The 26,486-nt window shown below is 42.1% G+C and overlaps 1 protein-coding gene across 1 annotated transcript in view; it reads left to right on the top strand.

The window, feature by feature from the left end:
• LOC147123275 (pre-mRNA 3'-end-processing factor FIP1-like) overlaps positions 1 to 25,908 on the top strand; it is a 43,528-nt gene extending 17,620 nt beyond the window's left edge. Inside the window, exons 3-8 of the mRNA XM_085969953.1 lie at positions 1,825 to 1,888; positions 8,768 to 8,874; positions 10,488 to 10,546; positions 12,121 to 12,231; positions 12,511 to 12,641; positions 24,810 to 25,908. Coding sequence (XP_085826079.1) covers positions 1,825 to 1,888; positions 8,768 to 8,874; positions 10,488 to 10,546; positions 12,121 to 12,231; positions 12,511 to 12,641; positions 24,810 to 24,971 — 634 coding nt within the window. The 3' untranslated portion in view covers positions 24,972 to 25,908. The remainder of the gene's footprint in view (positions 1 to 1,824; positions 1,889 to 8,767; positions 8,875 to 10,487; positions 10,547 to 12,120; positions 12,232 to 12,510; positions 12,642 to 24,809) is intronic.
• Positions 25,909 to 26,486: the final 578 nt, after the last annotated feature.

The raw sequence follows: 26,486 nt of genomic DNA, 5'->3' as shown, positions 1-26,486 counted from the left end.
CACTGATGACCGTAGCGCACTGGTTTTGGGCTAGTGTGAGTCGAAGAGTCATGAGGCGCTCGCTTATACCACCAGGGGAGTCTCTGAGACGCCCGACCAGTTCATTTTTTATGGTGAAGCCTACCCCAAGGAGGTGGCATTCTTCTTTGGGTTTGCCTTTCCAGAAGGTGTAACCACCGCCTTGTTCCTTGAGCTGGCCTTCCCCTGCCCGCCGGGTCTTGCTTAGGGCAGCGATGTCAATGTCGAAGCGTCTGAGCTCCCGGGCAACGATAGCAGTACGGCGTTCCGGTCTGTCACTGTTGGGGTTGTCCATGAGGGTCCTGACACTCCAGGTCCCGAACTTCATTTTAAAGGGTGGAAGATGCCTGTGCGTGAATTCTTTTAACATGGGGTGGTCGTTGCACACCAGCTACCACATGGGCTTGACAGAGCAAGGTCTTGGTCCAATGGCAAGGGGATCCAAGACAATTGGAGACCAGGCTCTGCTGCAACGGCCTAGCGCACAAATGTATTCCTACTGTCCTCTTCCCTCCTTCCCGCAGGTCCTCTTTGCTTGGGTTTCGTAGGGTACGTTGTGGTCCTCCCGACCTCGCTGTTGGCCCGTGCCGCACTTTCCCTGGGCCCTGACCCCGCTGTTGGTCCACACTGCGCCACTCCTGCGCCTTGACCTCGCTGCTGGGCTCGTCCTCGTTCCTCGGTCCCGGCCTCAGACATGACTGATGTTGTCTCTCACAGGATCAAATTAGCATTGATATTCTCGCTTTGGGAGCTAAGTTTAAGTGAAGAGCCAGTGCTCACTGAGAACAAAGAACAGGCATGGTCGGGGGATGGGCAGCTGGCTCAGGTAACTTTAACCTTGCAGCTTGAACTTGCAGTTAGGGATAAATATGCACCCACTATTAGAGCCAGGGGAGCTTAAACAGTATATTTATGGGATATGCACAAGGCTGTTGAGAGAGCATTGCATTGCTGCAACCTCCTTTAAAATATCAGCTGCTTTACAAAACAAAATCTGTATGTAGTGGGGCTGAGTGAAGAGTACATGCATATATTGTGTGTCAAGAAATTTCAAAATCCAGCACCCTCCCCTCAATTTGAATAACAATGTAAAGAAAGACAGAACTTGCCTTTTATATTTTGCACCTTATTGTGTCCCTAGGAAGTCCCTAAGTGCTTCTTCACATCAGTGATTTACTTTTGAAGTGCATTAGCTATTGCAATGTGGGCAAACACTGCAACGGGATCCAAAAGACAGCAGATGAGATGACTGATGAAGTTAATCTGTTTTTAGTGGCATTAGTTGAAGGAGGAACATTGGCCAGGACACCCCTTGAAATAATGCCATGGGATCTTTTATGTCTGCCTGAACAGGCAGACGGGGCCTTTGTTTAATGTCTCCTTTTAAAGATGCACCTCTCACAAAACAGCACTCAATGCTGCATTGAAATGTCAGCCTAAATAAATCATGTGCTGAAGTTCCAGAGTGGGTCTTGAATGCACAACCTTCTGACTCAGTTGAGAGTGTTACTAACTGAAACAAGCTGATGTGTTCATTTACAGCATACATTCCTTCAAAAATCTAGGAAGGCCATTCCAGAAGTATGTAATCTGACACTTTCAATTCAGAAGTATTTTGCCAATTTTCAATCTTCTTTGTACCAAAAGTGTGTTATTCTGAAACAAGTTACCTATGTATGCTATTTTCATGTTTGGAAATGTGTATTTCTTCCTATCTGCTTTTCTGTGTTGGTTTAGTTTTAAAGACTCTGCTCTTTCATGTGAAACATATCTTGGGATACTAATAGTTTCTCTTTCTCTTTTTAGTGCCGATGCACCTGCTCCAACTGTTGCTGTAGAAGAAACTAGGGGTAATGGAGTGATGAGAATGGTAACTTTTCTGTTGACTTTCATTTTTGAGGTTAAGACCATCAAAGTATAGATAGTATAAAATGAGTTCAAGAAACAATTGCGTGCCTTTGGAGAAAGAAGAGATTGAGGCATGTGGCAGACAGGTGGGGTGTTCCACTTGTATATTTTTTTTTAATAAAGGATGTGTTTGGTGGACAAGACCCTTTCCTGTTCTTCAAAGTTCTTACATTCTTAAGTCATGCAGCTTCTGTAGAAGAGAGGCCAGGGTGGTTGGCCTGTTCCAGGCTCTGCTATTCCTCCTGTTAGCTGACTACTGTGAGGGTCATAACATTCCAGTGGGAATCTCTTTGCCCAATTTTTTGCCCCCATTCAGTTCCTCCCAGTACAAAATGACTAAGATTAATGTAATCTTTTCTGGATTTTTGACTGTATTTCCATGGACAGGATTGAGATATGAGTTATTTTAAAATGTGTTTTAAGTTAATGCTGACTTTAAAGGGTTAAATTCAAAGGGCAGCAGAGTTGGAACAATGTATTGGGTTTCACCGAGTGTCTGAACTGGCATCTTGGAGACGATAAATGATAATTTGACAGTCCAGCAACCATTTGCAATCGTATTCATTTGAATTTGGCAGGGGTCATTGCCATGTTAGGTTGGTGGATTCTGGTGCGGGGGCATGGTGGGGGGAGTAGTTGATTTTGAAGGCTACAAAGACAGGACGTTCTGCCCTGGGACTAAAAACCGAATGCAGAGGGGTTATTCTGTTTTAAGTAAGGCAACCCACCAATGTGGGATAGAATACAGCACAGAAGGAGGCATTCAGCCCATCGAGTCTGCGCCGGCTCTTTCGAAGAGCAATCCAGTTAGTCCCACTCCCTCGCTCTTTCCCCATATCCCTGCAATATTTTCTCCTTCACGTATTTATCCAATTCCCTTTTGAAGGCTACTATTGAATCTGTATCCACCACCCTATCAGGCAGTGCATTCCAAATCCTAACCACTCGTTGCGTAGAAACATTTTCCTCATGTCGCCTCTGGTTCTTTTGCCAATCACCTTATCTGTGCCCTCTCGGTATTGACTCTTCAGCCGTTGGAAACAGTTTCTCTTTACTTACTCTTATCTAAACGCTTCATGATTTTAAGCACCTATCAAATCTCCTCTTAGCCTTCTCTGCTCCAAGGAGAACAAACCCAGCTTCTCTAGCCTATCCACGTAACTGTATCCCCTCATCTCTGGAATCATTCTAGTAAATCTCTTTTGTACCCTCTACAAAGTCTTCACATCCTTCCTAAAGTGTGGTGCCCAGAATTGGACACAATACTCCAGCTGGGGCTGACCTAGAGTTTTATATAGGTTTAGTGAAACTTCCTTGCTTTTGCATTCTGTGCCTCTATTTATAAAGCCCAGGATTCCATATGCTTTAACTGTTTTGTTAACATGTCCTGCCACTTTCAAAGATTTGTGCACAAGCACCCCTGGTCTCTGTTCTCACACCCCCTTTAAAATTGTACCATTTAGTGTGCATGGTCTCTCCTCATTCTTCTACTAAAATGTATCGCCTCATACTTCTCTGCATTGAATTTCATCTGCCATGTGTCCGCCCATCCTATGTCTTCTTGAAGTCGATTACTATCTTCCTCATTGTTTACTGCACTTCCAAGTTTCATCATCACTTCATATTTTTAAATCTTTATGTGGAGCCAAGTTGTATCAATTCAACCAGGTAACTATAATCATATCTATTCTGAACATATCACTTCGCTGTGAAATAAAGTAGCTTACAGTTCGAACCAAAATTTGTTTCATTTAGGTTTAACTCCGTCACCATCGAAGAGAATAAAAAGAAACACATGAAGACAAATATTCAGTACCTGTAGAACCCAGGAGTTGTTTAAATGAAACAAAACAGTGTGAATACACAGTTTATGTTGGGTACATACCTTTCCTAGGAGTGCGTACATTGAGTTCTGCATAGTTACTGTGGGTGGAACTTTCCAGGGCCTTGTCGTATGATCAGGTCGCTGTGGGAAGCTTACTATAAAAATGCAGAGGCATTGTCTGTGATTTTCACCTCTTACCAATGGAAGGAAAATTACAGGCAAAGCACCCACACATTTCTGGTAAGACATCTACTGCATGTGAAGCTTCAGCCATATTGTGGGGCCTCTGGCAGTTTGGCCCTGTGTATATACTACAGTAAACTCGTTATCTTTATTTAAAAAAAACTTATTTGTGGATTTTAAAAATGTAATTTATGAAAACAATACTGAGGCATGACGTAAGTTACAATGGTAAGCACAATTGGACAATGAACAAAATATGTTGAGTAAAAAATATTGATTAATAACTATTCTTCGTAAACTGGCAAGACTTTCTCTTTTTAAATGGAAAAAGAAGCTAGAATAAAGACAATGGCCTGGATTTTATGGGGCCTATGACCGCGTACGCATCCGTAAGCGCCCCACAAGTACCAGGTATCCGCCTGCGCATGCGCGAAAATCCAGAACTTGCAATCTGTCACGTTTCAGCTTGACAGATCCTCTGCATCCCCGGGAAATGAACATCAACAGGCTGAGAGTCGGGCTATTTGCCCAACGAATGCCCATGAAACTCTTACACCTGGCAAAAGCAGGCGTAGGGCCGCCTTTTACCAGCGTAAGGGTTTAAATAGATATTAAAATAATGTTTTAATTATTTAAACATTAAAAAAACTTCAAAATTAGTTACAGGTTATTTTTAGCCCCTTTAAAACGTTTAAATTTATTTTTCAAAAAATTACATTTTTTGAATGTTTAATTTAATTATATTTTAATTAATTTTGAACATGTAATGATTTATTTTTATTTAACTTGTGTGAAATTTGAGTTTTTTTAGGGGAATTCCTATTAAGCTTATGGGGGTTCCGTACATAAATGGAATCCCCATAAGCATAATGGGGATCCCCTTTTCTAATTGATTGGCCTGGCCCACGTGATCCCAGGGATGCTTGCGAACCGCCTGCGCCCCTGGGATAAGTGGGCCTTTACACAGGCCTACGCATAGAGGCCCAGGAGCACGAGTCTACGAACCTCCGGGACCATCAGGTAGGCTCGTATTTTTCTTGCGGTTTGGAAGCATTTGCCCGCGGGAAGCCTCCGACCGCAACTTCAGGCCCAATGTTGTGTGCAGATTGCATCTGGGTTTGGAGCACTGTTCCCCTCTACCAGAATAGAGACACACACTCGGAAGATGGCCCAGTCATATTTATTAGTAGTATAAAATTATGGATCATCTGGTTTTTAAGTCGGTCCCTCAAATTTTGTTGTCTCTGCTAATTGATCAGTTTTTCTATCAATGACCGACTTAAACAAAATGACAGGCTTTAAAAGGTTTCAAACATTATTGTGAGTGATATCCTTATTGTTTAAATTTCATTTTCCATTGTTCTGTTTACGTTCAAATGTTGTCCAACTTGTTGCTGTTTCTGAGCTGCCTCCTTCAATTCCAGTGCAGTATCATTTGCAAATTTGACTACTTTGCATTGATTTTCTGAGTCCAGGTCATTGATGTAGATTAGGAACAATGGTGGCCCCATCACTGAGCCCTGGATACCCCACTCAGTGCTCCTTCATCCCTCCCACTCTGACATAAATACTCTAACAAGGACTTGCCCTTCAGCCAATTTTTTATGGATGCAACTGCTGCCGACGACATGAAGTAGTTGCGCATGTGCAGTTCCAATGATTTTTTTTTTGTTTGTTCTCGCCAGACTTCCCACAGATTAGTGAGAGAAAGGTGAGGGATGGAATTTTCAGGCATTGGGAGGTCTGTAATGTGACTTGAAGGTGATATTAGGTTGTTGTCAGCTTGTGAGAGTTTTATTGTACTCTGTGTTTATTGCTATCAAGTCCTCTTGTGGTTTGAACACGCGGCTGGTGAACAAAATGCAGGCGCAGGATGTTAGGATTGGATCGGCTGGGAAAAGAATCGTAGAGAGTAGAGACGGGAGCGCTAGACAAAGAGACTGGGGAGGAAAACGAGAGGGAGGGCGGAGAAGGAACGCGAGAAGGGAGAGTGTGGCAGCGGTGTAATTAATTCATCAGAATGAACTGCTTAAACTTCCAGTACAATTTAACGAGCAAATGTGACTTGAAGGTGATATTAGGATGTTGTCATCTTGTTAGAGTTTTATTGTACACTCGCCGAGTGTGTTTATCGCTATCAGGCCCTCTGTCTGTTGTGGTGAACGTTAGCTTTTCATATTTGGGACCTGACATTTATGCACAGAATGCTTCTGCGCAGCTTCCGGTTCGTTGGCAGCAGTCGCTCCGATTTTTAAAAATCCATTCCCAGAATTTTTTCTGCATCCCCACAGATTTGAGTTTAACTACAGGAAACTTTCTGATATCCGGCACTGACTGGATTGAGCTGGTGCCGTAACATCAAAAGTGCCGGACATACCAGAGTTAATGTTTAAACATACGGAACTGAGAAGCTCCGTGTGAAACAACAAACCCTGTTGCTTCAAAACAGTCGGCTGCAGCTGCAAGCGTCTGTAGCTGAAGCTGTTGCTATAGCTACAGACCTTGCAGTGCTTGACTTGGGGGGGGGGGGGGGGGGGGGGGAAAGCAACGAGAACTAAAAAAACATTTAGAAAACGGCTCCTGATTTTTGCCGTTAGGTCGAGTATTCCGGACATATAACCTCCGGATAAACCAAAGTTTCCTGTAATAGCCTTTTGCGTAGAACTTTGTCAATTAGGAGTCTAGATACACCGCGTCATAGGGCTTTCCGCAGTCCACTTGGGTTGGCACTTCGAAAATAAGTCAGAGGTTGGTCATTCAGAATCTTCTCCTTCTGAAACCATGTCAATTGCCGTTTACTAGGTTATTATTGTACAAATAATCCTCAGTTTTGCTCCTGGTAATTGATTCTGATGTTTTACACGGAATTGAAGTAAGACTAATTAGCCTGTAGTTACAATTGTTTTGTCATCCTTTTTTGAATATGGACCACATTAGGTTGTTGGGCATAGAATATAAGTTGGATCTCTCGCCTTCCATCCCCTCCCCGATCTTACCTGTATTTTTATGATTTGTTTAAACAAAGCTTAATGCTAAGAGAGGATATATTGTTTACATGTTCTATTGGTCATTGAAAGGAATAAATAAATGAATATTTGAGGGGGGGGGTCCATTCATCAAAATAACTTGACACTTATATACGACTTAGGTAAGAATGAGTATGAACAGGCCTTTGCTTGTGAAAGACTTTTTTGGTTGCATTTAAAAAAAAATCTTTAAGATATTAATGCTGGAGACTAGAATACAGTTCCATTGAGTAGATTTATTGTCAGCTTTGTATATTCCTAGGCTACAGCAGGATGGCTAGATTAAAAAAAAAAAAAAAAAATTGCCTGCTTTTACCTCTACCTCAAGAGCACGACACTGTACCAAGATCGCCTACTTCCACGTCTGTAACATCGCCAATCTCTGCCCCACCTCAGCTGATCTGCTGCTGAAACCCTCATCCATGCCTGTGTTACTGCTAGACTCAACTGTTCCACACTCTCCTGCCTGGCCTCCCACCTTGCACCCTCGGTAAACTTGTGCTCATCCAAACTCTCCTGCCCGTCTCCAAACTCGCACCAAGTGCTGTTTACCCATCACCCCTGTGCTCGCTGACTTGCATTGGCTCCTGGTCCGGCAACGCTTAGATTTTAAAATTCTTTTATCCTTGTTTTCAAATCCCTCCATGGCCTCCCCACTCCCTCCCTATCTCTGTAACCTCCTCCAGCCCTACATCCTCCGAGATTCTGCACTTCTCCAATTCTGGCCTCTTGAGCATCCCTGATTTTAATCGCTCCACCATTGGCGGCTGTGCCTTCAGCTGCCTGGGCCCTAAGCTCTGGAATTCCTTCCATAAACATCTCTGCTTCTCTACCTCTCTCTCTCTCTCTCTCCCTCTCCCTTTAAGATGCTCCTTTAAGCAAGCTTTTGGTCACCTGTGGTAATATCTCCTTATGTGGCTCTGTGTCAAATTTTGTTTGATAGAACTCCCCTGTGAAGCACCTTGTGACGTTTTACGATGTTAAAGGTGCTATATAAATGCAAGTAGTTGTGGGTTTTTTTTCTATTTGCAGACCAGCTATCTTCATCGTCTTTCCAAGATAGATTGGCAAATTGTATGCAGTTTGACTCTCATACCGTCTAGGAGTTAGTTTGAGACTTCGGAAATTCCTTTGTGTAGAATTTCTAAAGCAGCAATGAGAGGAGACATTCATTCTATTAGTTTGGACTGAATTTAGTCTAGGATTATAAAATGAAAGGCAATATTGTACTGCCAGGTGCTAGGATCGGATTTTCAGACTTAAGGACTAAAGGTTTAGATTTTTTTTTGCTTTTTATAAAAACAAATGTGTATTAAAAGTATCTATAGTACTACATCTTGTCCATACGACAGTAGCTAGTTTATTGTGAAATGAGTTACTAATTTTATTAGGGAAACAAGTATTAATGGTTGACCCTTTGAAATATCCTGATTGTGTGCATGCTTTGTTAGTATATTAAAAATGAAACTGACATGAAATTCTGTGTGGTGTAAAAATGTTCATTGTTCAGTTATACGCTTGAACTAGTTAGCATCAGGTTAGGAAACTTATTCTCGTCTACATTCTTCAGTATTGTACAAGTGGATCTGTAGAATTGCTACAGTTGCCAGTAAATATTGGGTGGCTGATTGTTTTTAAACTGAAAAACAGAAGAAAGGAGAGCATTGAACTTTATGTATCTTGGTGATGTATGTTTTTTCTACTTTCAACATATGTTTGCAATAGGAGAGGGGAAGTTTCAAGAATTGAAAATACCATGTTTGACATTCAGTTTCGTTTTAAAATCAATTGTTTTCTCGGTTTTTAGAATCCTGCAGCCGAGGGGGAGGATGAAAGTGACAGCGATAGTGATGATGATGATGACGATGTTCAAGTCACCATTGGTGACATTAAAACTGGAGCACCACAGTACACGTAAGTTGTTGCGTTTCTTCCTGTATGTGTGTAGATGTTGCACTGCCTGTGTTCCTTGAGGTGTGTAATTCAGTTTTAGTTTACATTGGGTGACCATGCCAGTATTTGTTCTGTTTCCAATTGCATTATCCTGATCAGGTACTACAAGTGCAGCTTGTTTTATAAAAAAAAATTAAAAAAAATTACATGTAAAACAAGGATATTTTTGCTTCACACATTCTTGCCCTTCAGGGTTTTCAACTTAACTTGTGAATGGTCACCAGAATATTTGTTCTTGAGATGTGGACGACACCGGTAAGGCCTCATTTCTTGCCCATCCCTCGTTGCCCTGAGAAAGCGGTGATGGTGGGCTTCTCCTTTAACTGCTGCAGTCATTGTGGTGGTGCTCCCACAATGGTGCTTGGTAGGAAATTCCAGGCGATCGACCCAACGATGAAGGAACTGCACTCTTTTTCCAAGTCAGGAAGGTATATGACGTGGAGGCAATGTTTGAGACAATGGTGTTCCCACAACATTGCTGCTCTTGTCCTTTTCTGCGGCGGAGGTAGCAGGGGAGGGAGGAGCTGTCTAAATAACTTTGGTGAGCTGCTGCAGTGCATCGTGTAGATCGGACATACTGCAGCCACTGCACCGGTGGTGGATATTGAGTCCACTGTCAGGGACACCTATCTCAGTGAACTGTTCTCGCCTGGATGATGTTGAGCTTCTGTATCCATCCAGATGAGTGGTGACTATTCCATCATTCTCCTGACTTGAACCTTGCAGATGAAGGATAGGTTTTGAAAGGTCAGTAAATGAGCCATTCGTCACAGAGTACACAGCCTCTGCCCTGCTCTTGTTGCCATGCTGTTGATATGATTGGGCCAGTTAAGTGGTGACCTCCAAGATGTTGGTGGGGAACTTGGCAATGGTGAAGGTCAAGGGCAGGTTCGAGATCTCATTAACTGGCACTTGTGTTGAGTGAGTGTTACCTGCCACTTGTCAGCCCAAGTCTGGATGTTAGCCAAGTCCTGCTGTAGACTGGCATGGGCTGCTTCAATATTGGAGGAATTATGAAAGTAGCTGAACACTGCAATCGCATTGACAGCCCCACTCCCGATCTTGTGTCTAAATTAGAAGTCATGGTTACATTGATGACCCAAATTGTGGTCAAATTGTGTTTTATGCCATTTTTCAAATTCAAATTTTACAACTGATGGCAACTTTTCAGGTCAGATTTGTCATTTAGGCTCATGTCCAGAAAAAATTGGCAAAATCCTTTCACTTCACTTAGTAAACCACTGTTCTAACCGAGTGGCCTATTCTACAAATAAGTACTTATTGATATGCTGTAAGGCTTTGACAGCTGGTGTTTACTTGCAAACAAGCTCAGGAAGGCTGCAAAAAGTTGTGGTCCTGTATGTGTAACTTTTACTGCAAACTTTATATTGAAACTCATAAACAGGAACTTTTAATGCCCATTTATATGAATGTCCAATGTGATGTAAAATGTGAAACTAAATATTTGCTTTGATAATGTTCAAGCAAAAAATATTAATTGAGTGTGTAATCTCTGATACAGTGAAATTGAGACCTTGTTTGTCCTAAATTGAACTATATTTTTTGTCCAATAGCTATGGAGTAACACCTGTAAATCTCAATATCAAGTCCTCAGGAAGACTTTATGGATCGGGTAATACATTTTATCTATTTTTCTCCGAGCTATTTGCCAATTGCAATGAAGAGAAGGAGTAACTTCATAAACTGGCTGCTAATCATTGTTCAAGAGTGGCTTGGCAAAGATCCTCATCCTTTCCTCTACCACCAGTGGAGAAGTACATCGCCTCACTTGGCCCTTTTTCACAACTGTCATTGCTAATTGAGAAATCAACGCTACATCCCACATTCTGACTCTGGGAATGTTATATTTGAACTGAGTACTTTAGCTGTTGAACTGCTATATCCTGATGTAAAAGAGTTTATTGATTTCATTAGTATTGCAGTGTGGCATTTGTAAAACAGCAACTTGCAGTTTATATAGCATAATAATTGCAAAGTGTTTTGGGATGTTGGAATCATAGAATGGTTACAGCACAGAAGGAGGCTATTCAGCTCGTTGAGCGCATGCCAGCTCTCTGCAAGAGCACTTCAGCTAGTCCCACTCCTCTGGTTCACAACTGCCATTTCAGACCTCCACACAGCAAGGAGCCCTCAACTGCCATCTTTGTTAGTATCTGTTAGTGGATTGCTCTATGGAGAGTAAAGTGGCTTGGTATCCATTTTGGTACTGAATACCAGTTGGGATACAAGATTAATTTTGTGCATTCAAATTTACTGTGGTAACACAGTGATGGAATATCACTGTAAATATTGCATACGGTCAGTTCTTGACACAGATTAGCTTTTTGAATTATACAACTCAAAGTAGTCCTTGGTATGAGGCGAGCAGGTACTATGTTCTCTAGTTTCCCAGTACAGGAAACTTTGGTTTATCCGGAGGTTAACTGTCCGGAATGCTCGATCCACTGGCAAAAATCAGGAGCCGTTTCGTTAGTTTTTTTTCACCAGTCAGGCTCTGCAAGGTCTAGCTGAAGCTGTTGCTTAGCTACATAGATGCTTGCAAGGTACGGCCGACTGTTTAGAAGCTGTTGGGGTTTGTTGCTAGATACGGAGCTCAAAAGCTCCGTATGTTTTAACATTAGCGCTGGTTTGTCCGGCAGTTTTGATGCGACGGCAACAGCTCGGTCCCGTCGGTGCCGGATATCACAAAGTTTCCTGTACTCTGTTACTGCAGTGGTGGAATCTGTCAAATGATAGTCAATACCTTTAAAGCCTTGCATATCTATCCTTACTCAATTCACTTATGACACACTGCTTCTACAATTGTTGATGCGCTCACCTGTTGATAAGAAAACAGAAAATTAATGCTTTGGAAGATGGGTTTTGTTTGAGACACACAGTAGTTTGGGATCTTAAAACTATCCATTTTTTTTACTGACTTTCATAAGCTACTTGAGGATTTTATAATTAATATCATCAAAATCACTTCGTGGATAGTGAGTTAGAAGGTAGTAAATTAGTTTTTGATTTTTTGAGTTTGTTTTGTCTTTGCATCCATTATATTGAATGAGAACTGCAACTGATTTAGAATGAGGCAGAGAATGAAGAAAATTTGTTGTATAACTAGTTTGAAATGTTTTAGTACTCTGCTGTGGTAATGGAAATGTATTGTTACTTCATGTCAATCTTTGAACTTTTATTTCCAAGGAACAAAAGCTGGAAAGGGGGTTGACCTCGATGCCCCTGGCGACATCAATGGAATCCCAACATTAGAAATAGACTTGGATTCTTTTGAAGATAAACCCTGGAGAAAACCAGGTATAGTATTTTATGTTACCCCAAGTGATCCGCTCACCAGTTGAATATTTAAATTTGTGTATTAATTAAAGGCTATTTAAGTGTTGCCTTCTAAATCTTGATGTTTTTTGTATTGTCTCAAATTGCCAGTAAGAAATTGCTGATGTTCGTAATATAGTGACCGTTTTATGTTCATGCAACTCACAAAATCTGTGTATATGGGCGAAAAACAGTTGGAGTTAAATAATGGTTGTAATTATACTGCTGTTTGCTCATGCAGTTCTTTCCCCTCCATTTAAGGTGCTGATCTTTCTGATTATTTCAATTATGGGTTCAATGAGGAGACCTGGAAAGCCTACTGTGAGAAACAGAAGCGACTGAGAATGGGTCTTGAACCCCTTCCTCTTGCCTCAACTACAAACAGAATTACAGTTAGTACTCGCTGAAATGTTAGAATTGTAATCTACAATGTGAGCGATCAGTGCACACCACAAACTATTAACATGCAGATCACCACACATTCAAACAATTCCTACCAGACTACTCCCTGCCCCGAGCCTACTCAGACCTGCATTACTATTATAAAATCTTAGTAAGAAAGGACTAAGTTTTGATTTTACTGCTAGTAAAATGATGAGAGGAGCAAGACCACGCAAAAACTCTCCTGATCACTGGGAGTTACATTGGAAAATGGGAACAGAGGTAAACCATTCTGCCCCTCAAGCCTCATACAGATCATGGCTGATTTGGACCTCAACTCCATTTATCCGTCTTTGCTCCATATCTCTTGATACCCTTACTGAACAAAAATCAATGGTAAGAATTAGGAGCAGGAATAGGCCATACGGCCCCTCAAGCCTGCTCTGCCATTCATTAACTCCTCTTTCCTGCCCTAACCCCATATCTCTTGATTTCCCTAGAGTCCAAAAATCTATCTATCTCAGCCTTGAATATACTCAACGATGGAGCATCCACAGCCCTTTGGGGCAGAGAATTCCAAAGATTCTCAACCCTCTGAGTGAAGAAATTCCTTCTCATCTCAGTCTTAAAAGGCCGACCCCTTATCATGAGACTATGGCCCCTAGTTCTAGACTCTTTAGCCAGGGCAAACAATCTCTTACCATTTATCCTGTCAATTCCCCTCAGAATCTTGTATGTTTCAATGAGATCACCTCTCATTCTTCTAAACTCCAGAGAGTATAGGCCCAATCTACTCAATCTCCCCTGATAGGACACCCCTCTCATCCCAGGAATCAATCCAGTGAAACTTTGTTGCACTCCCTCTAAGGCAAGTACAGGAAACTTTGGTTTATCCGGAGGCTATATGTCCGGAATACTCGATCTAACGGCAAAAATCAGGAGCCGTTTTCTATATGCTTTTTTAGTTCTCGTTGCTTTTTTTTCCCCAGTCAAGCACTGCAAGGTCTGTAGCTATAGCAACAGCTTCAGCTACAGCCGATTGTTTTGAAGCTGTTGCTAAGCAACAGGGTTTGTTGATTCACACGGAGCTTCTCAGTTCTGTATGTTTAAACATTAACTCTGGTATGTCCGGCACTTTTGATGTTATGGCACCAGCTCGGTCCCGTCAGTGCCGGATATCAAAGTTTCCTGTACATCCTTTCCTTATATAAGGAGACCAAAACTGCACAGTAGTCCAGGTGTGGTCTTGCCAGAGCCCTGTACAATTGTAGCAAGACTTCCTTACTCTTGTACTCCAACCCTTTTGCAATAAAGGCCAACATGCCATTTGCCTTCCTAATTGCTTGCTGTACCTGCATGCTAACTCTGTGTTTCTTGTACTAGAACACCTAAATCTCTCAACACCGATATTTAATAGTTTCTCACCAGTTATAAAATATTCTGTTTTTCTATTCTTCCTACCAAAGTGAATAACCTCACATTATATGCCATCTGCCACCTTATTGCCTACTCACTTAACCTGTCTGTGTCCTTTTACAGACTCTGTGTCCTACTCACAGCTTATTTTCTCACCTAGCTTTGTATCGTCCGCAAACTTGGATACATTGCATTTGTTCACTTCATCTAAGTCATTAATATAGATTGTAAATAGCTGAGGCCCAAGCACTGACCCTTGCGGCACCCCACTAGTTACAGCCTGCCAACCTGAAAATTACCCATTTATCCCTACTCTCTCTTTTCTGTCTGTTAACCAATGAGCCCTTATCTTGCATAACAACCTATTATGTGGCAGCTTATCAAATGCCTTTGGAAATCCAAATATACAACATCCACTAGTTTCCCCTTTATCTACCCTGCTAGTTACATCCTCAAAAAACTCTAATAATCGGCGGGTTGAGCGGCTGTATAAAGGCTCCAGAGACCAGGTAAGGCCTCAGTGAGAGAATCGGCGGGAATCGCGGGCTGAGTGGCTGTATAAAGGCTCCAGAGACCAGGTAAGGCCTCAGTGAGAGAATCGGCGGGAATCGCGGGCTGAGCGGCTGTATAAAGGCTCCAGAGACCAGGTAAGGCCTCAGTGCGAGAATCGGCGGGAATCGCGGTCTGAGTGGCTGTATAAAGGCTCCAGAGACCCAGGTAAGGCCTCAGTGCGGGAATCGCGGGCTGAGCGGCTGTATAAAGGCTCCAGAGACCCAGGTAAGGCCTCAGTGCGAGAATCGGCGGGAATCGCGGGCTGAGCGGCTGTATAAAGGCTCCCGAGACCCAGGTAAGGCCTCAGTGCGGGAATCACGGGCTGAGCGGCTGTATAAAGGCTCCCGAGACCCAGGTAAGGCCTCAGTGCGAGAATCGCGGGCTGAGCGGCTGTATAAAGGCTCCAGAGACCCAGGTAAGGCCTCAGTGCGAGAATCGGCGGGAATCGCGGGCTGAGCGGCTGTATAAAGGCTCCAGAGACCCAGGTAAGGCCTCAGTGCGGGAATCACGGGCTGAGCGGCTGTATAAAGGCTCCCGAGACCCAGGTAAGGCCTCAGTGCGAGAATCGCGGGCTGAGCGGCTGTATAAAGGCTCCAGAGACCCAGGTAAGGTGTACCAATCTCCAGTCTCTGACCTCCGAGGGAAGGAGAGAGGTAAAAAGTAATCCAAGTGTGACGTCACCAGAAAGCGGGTAAGTGATTGGTTGGTGAGTATTTCTCTCTTTTTTAAGCTTAAACTCTGTGGTTTATAGTTCCTAAGGTGCGATATTCATCATCTAGAATCGGGGCAGAGGGTATTTAAGAATAATAATAAATTTAATTAATTACATAGAATGGGAGATCAGGTGATGTGTTGCTGCTGCAATATGTGGGAGCTGGTGGACACCATTGATGCTCACGGTGATCACATTTGCAGTAAGTGTTGGCTGCTCGAGGAATTCCGGCTCCGTGTTGAAGAGCTGGAGTCCGAGCTTCAAACACTGAGACACATCAGGGAGGGGGAGAGTTACCTGGACTCTGTATCAGGAGGTAGTCACACCAATTAGATTAATTAATTCAGATGTAGTCCGTGGCCAGGGTCAGGATGGTGTGACTAGAAGTGAGGCAGGTACGGGGATCCAGGAGGTAGTGTTGGAGGAGCCGCAGCCCTTGCTCTTGTCCAACAGGTTTGAGGCTCTTACTCCCTGTGAGGATGGGAACGGGGACTGCGGGGAGGATGAGCAACCCGGCCACAGCACCGTGGAGCGGGGGGCCATTCAAGTAGGGGGAGATAAAAGAAATGTTGTAGTGGTAGGGGATAGTATCGTTAGGGGGACAGATAGAGTTCTTTGCAGCCGAGAGCGAGAGTCCCGAAGGCTGTGTTGCCTGCCCGGTGCCAGGGTTAAGGACATCTCCTCTGGGCTGGAGAGAAACTTGGAGGGGGAGGATCCAGTTGTCGTAGTCCATGTTGGTACCAACGACATAGATAGGACAAGGAAGGAGGTTCTGCTGAAGGAGTTTGAGCAGCTAGGGGCCAAATTACAAAGCGGAACCACAAGGGTAATAATCTGGATTACTACCTGAGCCACGTGCAGATTTGGCTAGGGTAAATAAAATTAGAGAGTTAAATGCGTGGCTCAAAGCCTGGTGTGGGAGAAATGGGTTTTGCTTCCTGGGACACTGGCATCAGTACTGGGACAGGAGAGAGCTGTTCCATTGGGACGGACTTCACTTGGCCAGTGCTGGGACTAGAGTCCTGGCGAATCGAATAACTAGGGCTGTAGAGAGGGCTTTAAACTAATTAGTGGGGGGGAGGTTTTAAGAGAGCGAAAAATAAAAATGACAGCGGAGAAGGCAATAGAGCAAGGTAGCAGTGGGGGAATTAAAAACCAGAGCGTGTCAGGAAGGGACAGAATGTATAATGATAAAGGTAAAGTAGTAAAAGGGGTAAAAGCAGGAATAAATTGTCAGGAAACATATTTGAAAGTTCTTTATCTGAATGCACGCAGCATTCGTAACAAAATTGACGAGTTGACGGTACAAATAACTACACATGGGTATGATCTGGTGGCCATTACGGAAACATGGCTGCAAGATAATCATGACTGGGAACTAAACATACAAGGGTATTTGACAATTAGGAAGGACAGACAGGAAGGAAAGGGAGGTGGGGTTGCTATGTTAATCAAGGATGGAATCACTGCAATAGTCAGAAATGATATTGGGTCAAAGGATCAGGATAGTGAAATAGTTTGGGTGGAGATAAGGAATAATAAGGGGGAAAAAGTCACTAGTGGGTGTAGTCTATAGGCCTCCTAACAGTTGCAACTCTGTTGGTCGGAGTATAAATCAGGAAATAGTTGGGGCTTGTAATAAGGGAACAGCTATAATCATGGGGGATTTTAACTTTCATATTGACTGGACTAATCAAATTGGGCATGGCAGCCTTGAGGAAGAGTTCATAGAGTGTATTAGGGACGGGTTCCTTGAGCAGTATGTAACTGAACCAACCAGGGGGCAGGCAATCTTAGATCTGGTCCTGTGTAATGAGACAGGATGAATAAAAAATGTCCCAGTAAAGGATCCCCTTGGAATGAGTGACCATAATAGGGTTGAATTCCAAATTCAGTTTGAGGATGAGAGAGTTGGATCTCAAACCAGTGTACTAAGCTTAAATAAAGGAGACTATGAAGGTATGAGAGTAGAATTGACTAAAGTGGACTGGGAAAACAGATTAAAGTGTAAGACGGTACAAGAGCAGTGGTCTACATTCAAGGAGATATTTCACATCTTTCAAGATAAATATATTCCACTGAGGAAAAAGGGGAATAAAAGAAAAGACAGCCATCCGTGGCTTAGTAAAGTAATAAAGGATAGTATCCGACTGAAAACAAGGGCATATAAAGTAGCCAAATCTAGTGGGAGGATAGAAGATTGGGAAGCATTTAAAAGCCAGCAAACAATAACTAAAAGATTAAGAAAGGGAAGATAGATTATAAAAGTAAACTAGCAAAAAATATAAAAACAGATAGCAAGAGTTTCTATAGCTATATAAAAAGAAAAAGGGTGGCTAAAGTGAACGTTGGTCCCTTAGAGGATGGGACCGGGAAACTAGTGGTGGGGGAGATGGCAAAGATGCTGAACAAATATTTTGTATCAGTCTTTACAGTAGAGGACACTAAAAATATCCCAACACTGGACAAATGGGGGGGAGGAGCTAAACACGATTAAAATCACTAAGGAGATGGTACTCAGTAAAATAATGGGACTTAAGGCAGATAAATCCCCCGGACCTGATGGCCTACGTCCTAGGGTCTTGAGAGAAGTGGCGGTAGGGATTGTGGATGCATTGGTGATTATTTTCCAGAACTCCCTGGACTCGGGAAAGGTCCCGGCAGATTGGAAAACTGCTAATGTAACACCCTTATTTAAGAAGGGAAGTAGACAAAAAGCTGGAAACTGTAGACCAGTTAGCCTAACCTCTGTGGTTGGCAAAATGTTGGAGTCCATTATTAAGGAAACAGTAACAGAGCATTTGGATAAACATAATTTAATAGGACAGAGTCAGCATGGTTTTATGAAGGGGAAGTCATGTTTGACAAATTTGCTCGAATTCTTTGAGGATGTAACATACAGGGTGGATAAAGGGGAACCCGTGGATGTAGTGTATTTGGACTTCCAAAAGGCATTTGACAAGGTTCCACACAAGATTACTGATCAAGATAAGAAATCACGGGATTGGGGGTAATATATACTGGCATGGGTGGAAGATTGGCTATCTAACAGAAAACAAAGAGTTGGGATAAATGGTTCATTTTCGGGCTGGCAATCAGTAACTGGTGGTGTTCCGCAGGGGTCAGTGCTTGGACCCCAACTCTTTACAATCTATATTAACGATTTGGAGGAAGGGACCGAGTGCAAGATATCCAAGTTTGCCGACGATACAAAGATGGGAGGGAAAGCAGTGAGTGAGGAGGGCATAAAAAACCTGCAAAAGGACATAGACAGGCTAAGTGAGTGGGCAGAGATTTGGCAGATGCAATATAATGTTGGAAAGTGTGAGGTTATGCACTTTGGCAGAAAAAATCAAAGAGCAAGTTATTATCTAAATGGAGAGAAACTGCAAAGTGCTACCGTACAAAGGGATCTGGGGGTCCTGGTGCATGAAACACAAAAAGTTAGTATGCAGGTGCAGCAGGTGATCAGGAAGGCCAATGGAATCTTGGCTTTTATTGCGAGGGGGATGGAGTATAAAAACAGGGACGTCTTGCTGCAGTTATACAGGGTATTGGTGAGACCACACCTGGAATACTGCGTGCAGTTTTGGTTTCCATATTGAAGAAAAGATATACTTGCTCTTGAGGCGGTTCAGAGAAGGTTCACTCGGTTGATTCCGGAGATGAGGGGGTTGACGTATGAGGAAAGGTTGAGTAGGTTGGGACTCTACTCATTGGAGTTCAGAAGAATGAGAGGCGATCTTATCGAAACATATAAGATTGTGAGGGGGCTTGATCGGGTGGATGCGGTGAGGATGTTTCCACTGATGGGTGAGACTAGAACTAGGGGGCATAATCTTAGAATAAGGGGCTGCCCTTTCAAAACTGAGATGAGGAGAAACTTCTTCACTCAGAGGGTAGTAAATCTATGGAATTTGCTACCCCAGAGAGCTGTGGAAGCTGCAACATTAAATAAATTTAAAATGGAGATAGACAGTTTCCTAGCAGATAAGGGAATTAGGGGTTACGGGGAGAGGGCAGGGAAGTGGACGTGAGTCTAGATTCGGATCAGCCATGATCCTATTGAATGGCAGAGCAGGCCCGAGGGGCCGTATGGCCTACTCCTACTTCCTACTTATGTTCTTATGTTAAACACAATTTCCCTTTCATAAAACCATGTTGACTCTGCCTAAACATATGATTTTCTAAGTGCCCTGTTACCACTTCCTTAATAATGGATTCCAGCATTTTCCTGACGAGTGATGTCAGGCTAACTGGCCTGTAGTTCCCTGTTTTCTTTCTCCTTCCTTTCTTGAATAGCGGGGGTTACGTTTGCTACCTTCTAAATCGCTGGGAGCATTCCTGAATATAGGGAATTTTGGAAGATCACAACCAATGCATCCACTATCTCTGCAGCCACCTCTTAGAATCCAAGGATGTAGGCCATCAGGTCCAGAGGATTTGTTGGCTTTTAGTCCCATTCGTTTCTCAAGTACTTTTTCTCTACTGATATTAATTACTTTAAGTTCCTCACTCTCCTTAACCCCTTGGTTCCGCACTATTTTTGGTATACGTTTTGTGTCTTCTACTGTGAAGAGACACACAAAATATTTGTTTAACGTCTCTGCCATTTCCTTGTTCCCAATATAATTTCTCCTGTCTCCGCCTCTAAGAGACCAATGCGTGCTTTTGCTACTCTCTTCCTTTTTACATACTTGTAGAAGCTCTTACAATCTTTTTTATATTTGTTAGTAATTTACTCTCATTCTATTTTCTCCCTTTTCATCAAGTTTTTTGGTCATCCTTTTCTGGTTTCTAAAAACTCTCCCAATCCTTAGGCTTACTATTCTTTCCAATATTCTAAGCCTCTTTTAATCTAATACTATCCTTCCTCAGTTTGCCACGGATGGATCACTTTTCCTGTTGAGTTTTTATTTCTCAATGGAATGTATATTCGTTGAGAATTTTGGAATATTTCTCTAAATGATTGCCACTGTTTATCTATCATCATACCTTTCAATTTAATTTCCCCATCTACCTTAGCCAACTCGCCCCTTATACATATGAATTGGCTTTGTTTAAGTTTAAGACTCTAGTGTCGGACTTAAGAATGTCACTTTCAAGCACAATGTGAAATTCTTCATATTATGATCACTCTTCCCTAGAGGATCCTTTACTATAAGATTATTCATTAACCCTGCCTCATTACACAAAACAAGATCTAAAATAGCCTGTTCCCTGGTTGGTTCCATGACGTATTGTTCTAGGAAACTGTCTCAAATGCATTCCATAAACTTATCCTCCAGACTACCCTTGCCAATTTGATTTGCCCAGTCTATATGAAGATTCAAGTCCCCCACAATTATTGCATTCCCTTTGTTACAAGCTCCTATTATTCCTTGATTAATACTCTGTCCAATGGTACATAGGTGTTTTCTGCCCCTTGTTATTTCTTATCTACCCATACTGATTCTACTTCCTGATCTTCTGAGCCAAGATCCTTTCTCTCTACTGTCCTTATGTCATCCTTAATTATCAGGGTTACCCCATCCCCCCACCTCCTGTTCCAGTCTGCCTGTATTTTCGATACGTCAAGTATCCTGGAATATTTAGTTCCCAACCCTGGTCACCATGTCTCTGTAATGGCTATTAGATCATACCCATTTATCTTTATTTGTGCCACTAATTGATCTATCTTGTTAGGGATGCTTGTGCATTCAAGTAAAGAGCCTTAGTTTTAACTTTTTACCATTAATCCCTGCTTTCACCTTATTTGCTGATGCACTATTACCTTTAAGCTCTTTGTCCCTTCTTGTCACACACCACTTATCTTTACCCAGATCAGTACACTGCTGTATTGCCTTGACTTCTCTTTTTAGATTACTAAATTTTCCCTCACCTGCCCCCTCTTTTCCCCCCCCCCCCCCCCCACCTTTTTTAGTTTAAAGCCCTATCTACAGCCCTAGTTATTTGATTTGCCAGGACGTTGGTCCCAGCCTGATTTAAGTGGAGGTCATCCAAACGGAACAGCTCCCTCTTTCCCCAGCACTGATGCCAGTGCCCCATGAATCGAAACCAGTTCCTTCCACGCCAAGCATTGAACTCTCTGATCTGCTTGTCCCTATGCTAATTTGTGCATGGCTCAGGTAGTAATCTAGAGATTATTACCTTTTGAGTGTCTGCTGATTAATTTAGACCCTAGCTCTTCAAACTCCCTCAGCAGAACCTCATTCTTAGTTCGACCTATGTCGTTGGTTCCTACGTGGACCACAACAACTGGATCCTCCCACTCCCACTCCAAGTTCTTCTGCCCCGAGGACATATCCTTAACCCTGGCGTCAGGCTGGCAGCACAGCCTTAAGGACTCCTGGTCGCGCCTGCAGAAAATAGTGTCTTTCCCTTTGACTATACTGTTGCCTACCACTACTACATTCCTTTTTACTCTCTCTCTCTCCCCTCCCCCGCCCCCCCCCCCCCCCCCCAACCAAAACTTGAATGGCCTCCTGTAGCACAGTGTCGTGGTCAGTTTGCCCATCCTCCCTGCAGTCCTTGTTCTCGTCCATATGGGCAGCAAGTACCTCGTACCTGAAGGGCAAGGGCTGAGGCTCTTCCATCACTATATCCTGCTTCCCCATACCTTCCTGACTTGCAGTCACACCCTCCTGTCCCTGACCATTGACTAACTATAAAGAACTACTTAACCTAACGGGTGTGACTGCCTCCTGGAACAAAGTATCCAGGTAACTCCCCCCCCCTCCCTGATGCATCACAGTGTCTGCAGCTCAGACTCCAGCTCAACAGCTCTGAGCCGAAGTTCCTCGAGTTGCAGACACCGCAGATGTTGTTTGCCCGGGGTCATGCTGCTCTCCCCAAACTCCCACACACTTCACTTACTACACACCACCTGCCCTACCATCTCGATCTAACCTTTTATTTATTTAATTAGTTAAAGGTTTTATTCAATCGATTATTTATTTATTTATTTATTATTTAGTTTTAATTAGTTAATCTAGTTCAAGTTATAATTTAATGAAGTAATAGCAGTTATTATTCTCTCAGCTTTTAATTTAACCCATTATCTTAACTTGAGAGAGCTATAAAAGCTGTAACACTCACCAACCAATCACTTGCCTGATGTCCTGTGACGTCAATCCTTGACTTTTTTTATTCCAATGCTCTGCCTCTGCTGCTCCCAGAGAGTTTATTTATTTATTAGGTAGACAGCTTTTGTTTAAAAAAAAATCAAACAACTTTCTGTTTACTCACCAGATTTATTCAGACTCCGAGCTCCTCCTCCGTGCTCTCTGTGACTTCACTTTATCGGATTTTAACTTTCGTTAGTTTCACTGCCTGCTCGTAAACTATTTTTTATATTAATCATCAATTATTCTGAATATTTATGTAACAATTATTTATAGCTAAGGTAAAAATAATATATTTAAAGAGTGTATAAAGTAGATGAAGTACTGAGCTCAATTTCCTCCGGATCTGCTGCCGGTTATGATGTCCCTTTGTGAATTTATTTTCTCTGAGGTTGTTACACTGCTGCTCTTTTCACTGCTCCCGCTCTTTTTAAATCGCTGCTTTACCCTCTGCTTTATCCATCTCAGTCTTAAATTTTAATTGACCCAGCATCCACAGCCTTTTGAGGGAGAGAGTACCAGATTTCAACTACCCTTTGTGTGGAAAAGTGCTTCCTGATTTCACTCCTAAATGGCCTAGCCTAATTTTAAGATTATGCTCCTTTGTTCTGGACTCCCCCACTAGAGGAAATTGTTTCTTTCTCTCTACCCTATCAGATATTTTAAACATCTTCAACACCAATTAGATCACCCCTTAATTTTCTATACTTGAGGGAATACAAGCCTAGTCTATGCAACCTGTCCTCATAATTTAACTATTATGGTATCATTCTGGTGAACATGCACTGTACCCCCTCCAAGACCAATATATCTTCCCTCGTAATAACAACAGAAAATGCTGGAAAAACTCAGCAGGCCAGGCAACATCCGTGGAGAGAAAATAGAGTCAACGTTTCGGGTGAAAACCCTTTGTCAACTCGTTGTCTTTCACCATTAAGAAAATACTCAGATTTGTCTTTCTCCGTCCAAAGTGGATGACCTTGCATTTCCCCATGTTGAACTTCATCTGCCAAGTTTTTGCCCACTCACATGTCTCTTTGTAAATTCTTGCTCCCATCTACACAACTTATTCTGCCTCCTAACTTATGTCATCTGCAATCTTGGTTATGTAGCTCTCTCTTACTTCATCCAAGTCATTAATATATATGGTGAGGGCCTAGTACAGATCCCTGGGGCACACCTCTTGTCATATCCTGCCAAAACATTCTCTTTATCCATACTCTCCTACCTCCCAACCAATTACCAATCCATATCGCAAGGTTAACTCTAATTCCATGTATTTTAATTTTTGCTAATAATCTCTTGTGCAGAATTTTACCTTCTGGAAGTCCATATTGACAATGTCCAAAGACACTCCCCTATCCACCATGCTAGTGACCTCCTCTCAAAAAATTTCTTGGTTACTTAGACATGACCTACCTTTCACAAATCCATGCTAACTCTTTGATCAGCTGCTACTTGTCCAAGTGCTCAGACACTTTATCACTGATGATAGGGTCCAATAACATAGCCATAACTTGCGTTAAACTGACAGGTCTGCAATTACCTGGCTTCTATCTCGTTCCCTTCTTAACTAATGGAGTGACATTTACAATTTTCCAAACCAAAGGCTCAATTCCTGAATCTAGATATTGGAATATTATGACTGACACATTTGCAATTTCCTCACCTATTTCTGTGGAAACTCCTCACCTATTTCTGTGGAAACTTTCATGTCCTGGAGATTTGTCAATTTTAAGTTCTGTTATTTTCTCCAACTTAAAAAAAAAAGTCTGTCATTTCCTTATTGTCCATTAGTCTTGACTGTATCTATCTTTAACATTCTCCTTTATTACTATTTTTCTCTATTTATAAACCTTTTGCTATTAGCTTTGACATATGTTGCAGATTTTTTTCATTGCTAATTATTTGACTATGTACTTTTAATGTTTTAAGTGTATTAGATTGATTGCATGTGACAGAGAACAAGGAAGAGAAAGGTGGAGGTACAAGAGATAGGAAGGAAACATACCAGATCTATATTACAAAATGTAACTGATGTTTTGCAAGGTGTTTTTTTTAATGTTTTTTCTTTTCCATATGATACACCAGAAATTTAAAATTTCCTCAGTGTAGAAATCCGTGAACAGGGAGTTTAATTTTATGATCTATACTTGGAGTCTTTCTTTCAATAAATATTGTTGTCTCAAATGATTTTTTACATGAATCATTTCTTGTAAGTGTTGAGTTTAGAATATTATGAGCAGACACAATAGTAAATTCTTAATTTGGGCTTTGTTTAGCGGGCAAAACGAGTTGACACCAACCCACCTGCTATTAGCAGTTGGCACTGTACTTGAAATTCTGCACTGTTACTGAAATTTTAATTTTTTCAGGTACAGCAGGGCAGGACTGGAAATCCTGAGAAAGAGCCAGAGATACCACCCCCTAAGATGGATTTCCCATCTCCTCCAAATCGTTTCAGGGCGGGACCTCCACCCAACAGGTCAGAACCTAGGCAAAGGCAGGTCCAGTGGAAATTTTGCATTTTCTTCTAGTAGTTATTGCTATTGTTTTAATAAAGTATAATAGATGCATGAAAGTTTGGTATTATGTCCACTAGAAATGTGCTTCCAAACTTGGATTCTGTCTAGAGAAAACATTTTGGGCTATGAGCATTAAGGTGAAATACTGCTGGTTAAGGTTTTGAGCTACTGTTTTGAGGTGGTGAATTAAGAGTATCATACAAGAAGCTTATTAATGTAACATTAGAATATACTGTGTTGGGGTGAGTACACTGCTCAGAAAAAAGCTCTTTATCCATTTCATAAAATGGTTACAGCATGGGAAAAGGCCATTCGGCCCGTCGAGCCCGTGCCGGCTCTCTGCAAGAGCACTTCAGCTAGTCGCACTCCCCCACCCTTTCCCCACAGCCTTGCAAATTTTTTTCCTTCAGATACTTATCCAACTCCCTTTTGAAAGCCATGATTGAGTCTGCCTCCACCACCCTTTCAGCCATTGCATTCCAAATCCTAACCACTTGTGTTATGAAGGAATGAGAGATGGCGAGCTTAGACCTGATGATTTAAGGAGTTCTTTCCACCCGCATGAAACATACTGGAATTGTTTATTACGACCATTCAAATAAATTTTTAATTATTGAATTGGCTAAGCTTTCTCTGAGTATAGATTATCACTGCAAGTTAGTCCCTACTGAACCGAATGCACTTTTGCAATTTAACTAAGTCATGTAATTTCAAACAGCACATTTCTATCTTATTGCATCTTGAAAACTCCTGGCATTGGGATAACTGTGTTCCATTTTTGAATCATGTATGCATTCTAATTATAATTAATGGCAAATAGGACTTGGAGTCACTTGTATCCAAGTGAGCTTGAGACGTAAGCACTGAAATTTTTGGTGACGCTGTAGTTAACATTGGAGCCCCAGAAATTTGTGTTTAATTGTGTTGCAAATTGTATCGCACATTTTATCATTAAAAAAAAAATGTTTCTGTACAGCTAGCTGTAATTTTCTCCAGCCACATGTAGTATAAATCTTGGGTTAAAACATTATTTTGCTTTGGGTGAAATATAGCAATGCTGCAATAATGTAATAACAATAGCTAAGATTTATAGTGCCTCCTGTTAAAAGCATATTTCATGGCAGGCTCAGGGGTTGTATTTTTGAGATTTACTCTGAGTGCTGCTTGTTCCTTAAAGCTTTAACATTTTATGGTACTGATACATTTTTTAAATATAGAATGGAAATGAAAGCACAGAACGAGATCATTTGGCCCATTGTCCCAGTAAAATACCAGCATTTCAGTTGTACCTATCACCAATCTCATTTGAAATGCTAAGTCTGCCTCAATAGCTACTTGTGGTAAAGCTTTCTACAGGAAACTTTCTGGTATCCGGCACCGACGGGACCGAGTTGGTGCCGTCCCATCAAAACTGCCGTATAAAGCAACGCTAATGTTAAAACATACGGAGCTTCTCTGCTCTGTGTGAAACAACAAACCCTGTTGCTTAGCAACAGCTTCAAAACAGTCGGCCGCAGCTTAAAAGCG

Source organism: Somniosus microcephalus, chromosome 2, assembly GCF_052327205.1.
Source record: "Somniosus microcephalus isolate GS21.2 chromosome 2, FLI_Smic_1.0, whole genome shotgun sequence".
Taxonomy (NCBI): domain Eukaryota; kingdom Metazoa; phylum Chordata; class Chondrichthyes; order Squaliformes; family Somniosidae; genus Somniosus; species Somniosus microcephalus.
Note: the sequence above shows the minus strand (reverse complement) of the source record. Positions and strands in the feature narration are given on the sequence as shown.